General features: G+C 39.8%; 2 protein-coding genes across 4 annotated transcripts in view; one reads left to right on the top strand and one right to left on the bottom strand.

Annotated features, from left to right (window-relative positions):
* The window catches only part of Ppme1 (protein phosphatase methylesterase 1), a 56,138-nt gene extending 47,072 nt beyond the window's left edge, over positions 1–9,066 (bottom strand). Inside the window, exon 1 of the mRNA XM_010603272.3 lies at positions 8,744–9,066. Coding sequence (XP_010601574.1) covers positions 8,744–8,844 — 101 coding nt within the window. The 5' untranslated portion in view covers positions 8,845–9,066. The remainder of the gene's footprint in view (positions 1–8,743) is intronic.
* C2cd3 (C2 domain containing 3 centriole elongation regulator) overlaps positions 9,060–9,435 on the top strand; it is a 130,152-nt gene continuing 129,776 nt past the window's right edge. Inside the window, exon 1 of one of the 3 annotated variants that reach the window (XM_010603279.3) lies at positions 9,060–9,228. In XM_010603279.3, coding sequence (XP_010601581.1) covers positions 9,159–9,228 — 70 coding nt within the window. In that variant the 5' untranslated portion in view covers positions 9,060–9,158. The remainder of the gene's footprint in view (positions 9,229–9,435) is intronic. The other 2 variants (XM_010603276.3, XM_010603274.3) reach the window with 2 other exon arrangements.

Raw genomic sequence — 9,435 nt, 5'->3', positions numbered from 1 at the left:
GGTTTTTGAGCCAGGGTCTCACTATGTACTTGAGACTGACCTGGAACTCACTATGTAGCACAGGCTGGTCTCAAACTCACAGTGATCCTTCTGCCTCAGCCTCCCAAGTGCTGGGATTACAGGCGTACGCCACCAAACCTGGCTAGGTTCTCCATTCTTGACATCTATGCTGGCAATAACACCCAGAAACCTCTAAGAAAGTGGTGCAAGAATATTCATTCCTACTTCAGAGAGAATAATAATTGGTAAAGAATATTTGTAGCAAGATTGAGCACCAGAAAGACTAAAAAGAAAGTCAAGATTTACAAATGTAACAATGATGGGAGGGAGCAGGAGCACGAAATCATAAGAAAGAATCAAAGTCATCTTTCCAGTTTGTCTGATGCCATTCCCAGAGAGAAAACACAGAATGACTTTTGAATGAGTTTCAACTTAATACTGATTTATCATGTTTTTAAATATCTTAGACCCTATTCTGTTGGCCACTGGTGAGAATATTAAGTTGTCTTATAACTGGGCACCATGAAATTCAAAAACGGAAATAGTGCATTTCCCAGACTATCCTGCACTGGACACGACAAGGTATGAAGAGCTGACACAGAGACCACCATAGGGACAGAAGATAAACTCCTGGGCCCTTAAACTGTTACTTATTAAAAGTATGATTTGTGAGTAAGGCATGGTGGCTCACACCTGTAATCCCAGCACTTGAGATGCTGAGGCAGGAGGATCGTTGTGAGTTTGAGACCAGCCTAGGCTATTTAGTGAGTTCCAGGTCAGTCTCAACTACATAGTGAGACCCTGTCTCAAAAAAAAAAAAAAAAAAAAAAAAAAAAAAAAGTTATGATTTGTGGCCGGGGATTTAGCTCAGTGGTTCCACTGCCTGCCTCACAAGCGCAAGGACTCGAGTTCAATCCCCAGTACAAAAAAAAGAGTATGATTTGTATTTTCTTCTGAGGCAGTTGGGAACTTAAAAGTAGTTTTTGGTAAAAGTGGTAACTCTTCACTTGGGCCTACAGATGCCTAAAAGGTAGATGCCTAAATAGCCAACTAAATAAAAGCAGAATAAATCTTGACTTCCATTTTGTGAAACTCTTGGTCAAATCCCTTCTCAGCTCTGCATTAGTCATGTGAGTCATTCAGGGACTGTCTGTCTAAAATCTGGCAAAACAAGGTTTATTAGCTCTAAATTTACCTCACCTATACTATCTCCCTTCAAGACTGAGGACACCAACATAAAGAGATTTACAAGGACATTCAGCTATGCCCAATAAGTCTCCACTGCCCCAAACCTAGGATCACCCTGGAGTCATAAAACTGAGACTGCCCAAGCAAGAAACAAACAAAGAACCAAAATGCCCCTCAGCCGCCATGACTCCTCCAGAGCTACCATAATGAGCAATTAGACCCCAGGTCACCCAGCATGCCACAAAACTGGTCTCCATTCTTTTGTGAATAGGCTTCTTCAGACCTGTGCCCTTCAGTTCCTCACACGGAAGCTCTTTTTGTCTTCTTTTACTTTCCTATGACCAGCTGGACCTCTATCAGAGCTGTGCCCCCCCTTCATTTTATCTTATTTCCCAATTAAAGATTTTTCCTATAAATTTGTGCTCAAAGCCTCAATCTGAACTTCTATTATCACTGCAGCAAGGACTTATGCTAGCCAGTGACAGAGCTAGGATATTTAGCTGATGTGATTTCAAGCAAATACATGAAATCTTACTTCACATAAAACCATTTTCGTGTAAGATACTTAATCCATGGCTAAGCCTGCTTACCCAAAAAATGCTAACATGCCATTTTTAATGAAATTCAGCTAACAATAATATTGTAGTTCAGGTGATTAACACAGGAAACTAAATTAAATGTATTTTTAATATATCTTGAACCATGATTCTTATACTTAAAGAAAAACTAGTTCAATTTTAAAGAATGCGAAAGAGTAAATGAAACAACCTTAGGTATACTGTCTTACTAGAGTAAGAACAGGACATAAAATATGGAATCATAGGAGAATAGGGCACAAGTTGATTATTATATAATGTCAATAATCACAATTTTAATCTCACTTCTATACTCAAAAAGTCTCTTCCCTCCCATCTACTTCTCTACTAAATTCAGGTGGGCATTCTAAACTATTGAAAAATTATCATCTTTCTATTGTATTTCAATGTTACTTCATTCACTCTACAATGTTTATTGAGCTCTTATATGCTAATTACTTTGGGGTAAGTAAATAAAATACAAAAAGTTCACAATTAAAACTGTAGATTACAATCTTGTTGCTACTGAAATATATAAAAATTGTATACAGAAGGCACTATTAATTGTAAGATGAACTACTTAGAACAAAATACAATTACTTTATCATTTACAATTCACTTCGTATTTTTATATAAAAAAGAATTCAAGCTAGGCATGGTTACACATCTATAGTCCTATCACTTTGGAGGCTGAAGGAGGAAGATTGCACATTCAATCCGGCCTAGATTGAATTTTAAGTGATTTGGTGAGATCCTGTTTCAAAATAAAGAGCTTGGGATGTAGCTCAGTGTGAAGGCCCTGGGTTCAATTTCCCAGTGCCAAAACATTTTTTTTTCATTTTATTTTATGTAAAGTAAGGGCCGGGGATCTAACTCAGTAGTTCTGCCTCACAAGCGCAAGGACCCAAGTTAGATCCCCCGTACAAAAAAAAAAAAAAAAAATCACCCCATATTTTTATGTAAGGTAACTTTCTTATACTCAAATAGATCCATCATATATCACTTACAAATGCATATATAAAAAGAAAAATGTGAGCAAAATAAAATACGACATTCCTGACAGCTCTTCAGATTTAGAGCCCTATTATCTTCTGAATCACTCTGACCAATATAGTTCTCTGTTTCTCAGAAGAACACTGGTGATGGAATATTTCTTAAAACTACCAGTCCACATGCCAGCTTTATAATTATGTAAATCTATTTTACTTCTGGCACTCTCTCTTTGGCTCATCTGACAAAACACTTACCTCTCCTAGTAATCATTCAGTTCTTAGTGGTTCAAAGAGTACTTTACTTCACATTTGTCTCTCAAGATTTTCCCCCAAGTTGGGCCAGGGATTTAGTTCAGTGGTTCCGCCGCCTGCCTTGCAAGCACAAGGTCCCGAGTTTGATCCCCGGTACCAAAAATAAAAAAAATTTTCTCCCAAGTTGTCAACACTCACTTTGAATATTCTGATGCTGACTTGAAGTTCACAGAAGAGAATCACCAGGAGCATTATAAAGACACTTTATTTTAAATGTCAAAAGAAATGTGCAGGTGCTGAGATGCATGTCTACAATCCTAACTACTCAGGAGGCCAAGACAGGATCATTGCAAGTTCAAGGCCAGCCTGAATAACTCACAAGATCCTGTTTCAAAATGTAAAATTTGAAAAAACGGTTGGGGATGTAACTCAGTAGTACAGTGCCCCTGGATTCAAACCCCAAATGAGGGGGAAAAAAAAAGAAAAGAGAAGAAATGTATCTTACACTTGAACTGTAATCACTTTCAATTATATTTCTTTACCATTTAAATAACAATTATACACATATACCATCTCATTTTCTCCTCAAAACTCTATAGAATTACTTTTACCCAAACTTTAAAAAAACAAGTTGAGGTTGCATTATTAAGTAATGAAGCCAGAGAGTGAATCAATCCTAGTTTAGTTTTTTTATTTTTAATTTTTTGGCTTTTTGTTTAATCTTTTAGGCTGGTCTTGAATTCAGTGTAGCCCAGGCTGACCTCAAATTCATGGCAATTCTCCTGCCTCACCTTCCTGAGCACTGGGATTACAGGCATGCACTACCACTGCCCAACCTGATTTTTAAAACCTATTTTCTTTCTCGAGAAATAGAGAGCTAATGAATTGAAATGAAGTTGACAAACCAAGGTCTATGGGAAACTCTAGCCCACTGTCTATTTTTTAACCATCCATGAGCAGATAATGATTTTTACATATTTAAAAAGTTGGAGAAAATAAGAGTATTTATAATGATGTGAAAACAATGTTAAAGGTATGGAACTACCTTGTACTGCAATTCAAACAAACCATTAAAAAGTAACAAATAAAGCTGGGGATTTAGCTCAGTGGCACCGAGCCTACCTTGCAAGCACAAGGTCCTGAGTTCAATCCCTGGTAATGGGGGAAAAAAAGTAACAAATAAAATAATGTGACATTCAAATTTCAACATTCATTATATCATATAAATGATATAAATGCTGCAAAAAACAGAAAATGGAAAGATCAGAGTAGGATAAACTGACCAGGAAAAGCCTTAGGATTTATTTAAAATGAATGAATGGTGCTGCAAGCCTATAATACTAGCACCGGGGAAGGCTAAGGGAGAAAGATCAAGAGTTTGAGGCTAGCCTGGACTACACAGTGAGACTGTCTCAAAAAAATAAAAGAATTTGTCTATAAAATCAAATTTTATGAAAACATTTACTTAACTGTGCTATTATAGAAAGCACAAAGAAATATAAACAAAGGCCTCCATACTCTAGGAGCTCTTATTTTATTGAGGAAACAACGAATTTTCATAAAACTATCATAAATTTGACACAATAACAAAAAGTACAATACTGGCATACAATGAACAAAAGGTAAACAAGTGAGGGAAAATTAAGGGGCTATAAGTGCTCACAGACTGCAGTCAGAAAATGAATGGGCTAGAGTAGTCTGAAAGAGCTTTATGAATTTTAAAAGGTAGGTAGGACTTGAAAAGGTGAACAGGGAAGGCATTACAAGTAAACTTGCACTGATACATGCAAAAAATATTTAGATTGGTTAAAGAGTATAGATCACTGGAAGGGATCCTTGGCATTTGTGAGGCCCTGGGTTCAATCCCTGCAACCAAAAAAAAAAAAAATCTTTTTAAACTTATTAAAAGTTGACATGACATGCTGAGACATGACTATAGAAAGCTTTTAATGCTAACCTTTAAAAGTAGATGCTTGGATGGGCCAGGGATTTAGCTCAGTGGTTTCTACCACCTCCCTCACAAGCACAAGGACCCGAGTTCGATTCCCAGTACCCCCCTCCCCCCGCCAAAAAAAAAGTAGATGCTTGGGCCAGGGATTTAGCTCAGTGGTTCTGCCTCCTGCTCATAAGCATAAGCACAAGGTCCTGAGTTTGATCCTCTGTACCAAAAAAAAAGTATATGCCAGGCATGGTGGCACACACCTGTAACACCAGTACTTGAGAGGCTAAAGTGAGAGGAGCATGGGTTCTAGGCCAGCATGAGCTACAAAATGAGTCCAAGGCCACCCTGAACAAAATAATGAGACTTTGTCTCAAAAATAGTAAGTAAATTAAATTTTTTAAAAAGTAAATGCTTGTTCTGGTCCCTACACTTGGCAGTCACCAGTGTGTTGGTATTACCTTCTTGTAGTAGATAAATTGGGCAAAGACAGAAAAACCTAATCCTACAAAATGAAGGCTGGGGATATAGGTCAGTGCAAAGGTCCTGGGTTCAAACCCTTGTATCAATAAATTAAATAAATAAATGCAGGGAAATATCTGCCTCACAAAGTTGTACGTAGATTAAATAAAATAACACATGAAGTTGCTATAACAATGCCTAGTACACAGTACTTACAAAAAAAAAGTGATTGCTCTTATTAAATTACCCAAAAATATTCTGGAATTAAAAAGGCCAACCTGAATTATGGAAACACAAGAAAAATCATAAACTCTGAAATATACACTCTAAATTGACAAACACAGCTAATCAGGTTTAGTGAAAATGAGGCAAGGTCATGAAAAATGGCTGAAAGAGTAAGTCACACAAGAAACTGTTAAGGAAACAGGCTAAAGTCTAGAGTAGAGATAGATTGGGGGGATAAGAAAAAAGCAAGTGAGTAAAAGGAAAAAACAGAGATGTTTTGTTCTAGCTCTCTGGGAAGCTAAGGCAGGAGGATGGCAAGTTTGAGCCTAGCCTGGGCAAGTTAGCCACTTAATGAGACCCTGCCTCAAAGGGGAGGAGGGGGGCCTAGAAATATAGCTCAGTACAAAGGCCTTGAGTTCAATCTCCAATACCACAAGAGGGATAAAAAAGATGCTTTGAAACTGGGACTAAGGAAACAGACTGAATCCTAGAATATAAAGCAGTAACATAAACAACTCAAGTTAAGTATTCCCAGGATAACAACTATGATTCTAAAAAACAGGTATCAGAATCAACAGACTCGAGTTTCAGTCCTTAGTGGCCCTACCTTCTAAGAGAGCCTTAATATCAGGAATATTTGAATCTCAGTTTCCACAATTATTAAGATAAACTATTCCCAGCCTCTTCATTTACCTTACAAAATATAAAATTCTCCAAGTCTCCGGTTGCTCAACTATATGGTGTAGTAGTAAAATGAGATAATTCCTATGCTCTCTTTTCGCTTTATGATTTGAGGGGAGAAGAGAATCTATATTATCATTAACATCAGACTTAAATAAGGCCTACTAATTTACCAAAAGGCAAGTAAAAAAGAAAATAAGCCACTTGAAGATCACAGAATATTCACCATCTGCTCTTCCCCTCATACTATATAAAGATGGGCCAGGGAGTTGGCTCAGTGGTTCTGCTGCCTGTCTTGAAAGCACAATGGGCCTGAGTTCAATCCCCAGGACAAAAAAAAAAAAAAAGTCAGTCTCAACTATTAGTGAGAGACCCTGTCATACTATATAAAAAAGCATCTTTCTATAGAACTTTTTTTCCCTAAAGAACTTTCTTCTCCAGTATAAGCAGCAATATTGAAGAGATCAATGTATCTGTTTTAAAAGGATAAGTTACTAACAACCATAGAGTCTTCTAATAAGTGGATTTTCCCTTTATCTTGGTATTCCCCCATCCCAACTTAATTCATCTTTGGAGAATGCGTTTTGATGAAGAAGCTGACTCTAGTTAAACTTATCTGAAACATGTATAGTTATAAAAAAATTAGTATTTTCACATACTGTATTTGTATCAAAGAGTTTTGTTGTACTGGACCATCAAATGTTGGCTTAAGAAAAACAGCAACTAAGACACATATCAAAAATAACTTATATCGGGCCGGGGATTTAGCTCAGTGGTTCGTGAGGGCTTGAGTTTGATCCCCGGTACCAAAAAACAAAAACAAAAACAAAAAAAGCTATTGATTTTATACTCCAGGTTAATTTTCTCAAATAACTAGTTATAATCCAAACTTTCTGTCTTTTAAAGCCAAAGCAATCTTCATTTTACCTTGTATGTGGCCTTCTACCACCTCTGTTTATAAAGATCTAACTTCTGTCAAAAGTTTTTACTTTTTTCTGCTATGTCACAATCAGGTCTTTAGTTGGATGCTTAGTTTCCCTCCCTATTTTTCTAACTAATGTTGCTACCTCTCAATCTCACTAATCAAATTTATGGTTTTTTTATTCCTGTGATCAGCTTTCACAATACCATATCTATCCTCATCTCCTCTGCAATCAATTGTTAACATATTACTTTTTAGAACCTAAGGCTTCTCTTTTTTTTTTTTTGGTACCAGGGATTGAACTCAGGTCCTTGCGCTTGCAAGGTAGGCGGCAGCACCACTGAGCTAAATCCCTGGCAAGGCTTCTCTCTCTTGTCCTCCAAGAATACTACCAACCCATCTGTAGAATTCACAAAATAGTTAAACCTCTTGACATCCCTAAGCATCCCTCCTACACCTTTCTCCTTACAATTAGTAATCCCTAGAATCCTAGCACTTCAAATGTTTCTCAAAACCTATTCTGTTTTCTCTGCTTTCCAGAAACTATCTCGTCCACATTCAACTAATTGTGTATGCAAATATCCCTATCTGGCACAAGTCATTCAAGGCTCTAAATTTCCAAGCTTGTCTCTTCAACCCAGCTCTCCTTCATTTCCACCAAACTCTTCCCCCAAAACACTGTGAGTGGCTACTCCCAGTGCTTCACTAATTCTCAGTTTTAGACCACTACACAGCTTCCCTCAATCTTACCTGCCTAGCCCAAATCTTCGTATTTAAGCTTCCCAGACCTCACCTCTGCAATGCTTCCATTCACCAAACCCCAATCCTAGTTATTTCTGTCTCTATAGTCTATGGTCTTCCTCGAAACTCAGCCCTCTTCCTCTTCGCATTCTGCCATCAACACCTGCTTTCTCAGAACAGTCTGCCTGGATGTTCTCTACCTTTTCTTAGGCCTATTATCCAAGTTTTCTCCAATCTCCCGTAAGAGACCTAATGTCACAGTCACACCCTCACTCACTCGGCCTCTTACACTTCAGAGAACTCTGTCTGGAAGCTTCAGATCCCTCGTTCTCTCCTCCAAACCTGTCTCTGATGTTCTCTACTCCTCTCAGTTTTTTTAAAATCCAATTCTCACGATCTTCTTACTCCTGCCAAACCTTTCCTTCGTTATTTCCCTATTACTCTTTTCTCTCAGTCATTCCCTCAACCCTCCTTAACAGATTCTCCCCACCTCCGTCACTATCCTAGAGTTGCTTCTCTCATCTCTTATTCCCCAATCTTTTCCTCATTCCCTTCTCCCGTCAACTGTGTCATCTGTCCTCCAATTTCTATTGACTTGGAGCCTCCCCTAGTCACCAAATTGCCATCTACTACAAATAAACGTCTCCAGGCCGCCAACATTTTCTCCTATCCTTCACCTCCCCTCCCGTGCCGCTCTAGACGCCCAGACACCATTCTCCGAAGGCCAGGGCTGGGCCTCCAGGGAGAAGAGGTAGGAGTCACGTACCCCATTCGCATCTTGGCTCCGCTCTGACTGCCCCCGCTGCCAGGGAGAGGGGGGCGAGAGGGCAGGCGGCCGAGGTGCATGCTCTTCTCGAGGGCCGACATCAAGGGAAGGTCGCACGTCGTCAAACAGTAGCACAAGATTCGTCCCACGCTAAGTACGGCCCCAAAGATCACACTTGGCTCTCCTAACGAAGCTCCGCCGCCTTTGAACAGCACCCAGAAACCGGCAGCACCGCCTACCGCCCACCGGCTCCGTAAACCCCGCCCCCTCACCCCGGCGCTTCTGCCGGAAGTGCGCAACAGTCTTCCCACAAAGGACGCTGGGTAACGGAGTCTGAGGACCCTGCAGACCCCTAGAGAATTTGACGACCCTCGACGGAAAGAAAAGCGCTCCTAAAGGCAATGCACTCTGGGCAATGGAGTCCTCAAAGAGCATATCCCTTTGCGCTTGCGCAGCAGGAGACGGCACGGTCCAATCACGCATAGGTAGAATAGCGAACCATCCTGGGTGTTGTAGCCCAATGGCGGGAAGTAGTCTTGGCGCCTTCCCTTGACACCACTTTCCGGAGACGGTTGGAGAAAGAACTGCTTCTTCCTGCCTCCCAGGTTGCGCAGCGGCGCTGGATTCCCGGGGAACGCCGGCGCGGTAGGAAGGGATGGCGGGAGGATGTTTCCCAAGTGCAGGAACCGGAG

This window comes from Fukomys damarensis, unplaced genomic scaffold (genome assembly GCF_012274545.1).
Source record: "Fukomys damarensis isolate Sample0158 unplaced genomic scaffold, DMR_v1.0_HiC HiC_scaffold_16, whole genome shotgun sequence".
NCBI lineage: Eukaryota > Metazoa > Chordata > Mammalia > Rodentia > Bathyergidae > Fukomys > Fukomys damarensis.
Note: the sequence above shows the minus strand (reverse complement) of the source record. Positions and strands in the feature narration are given on the sequence as shown.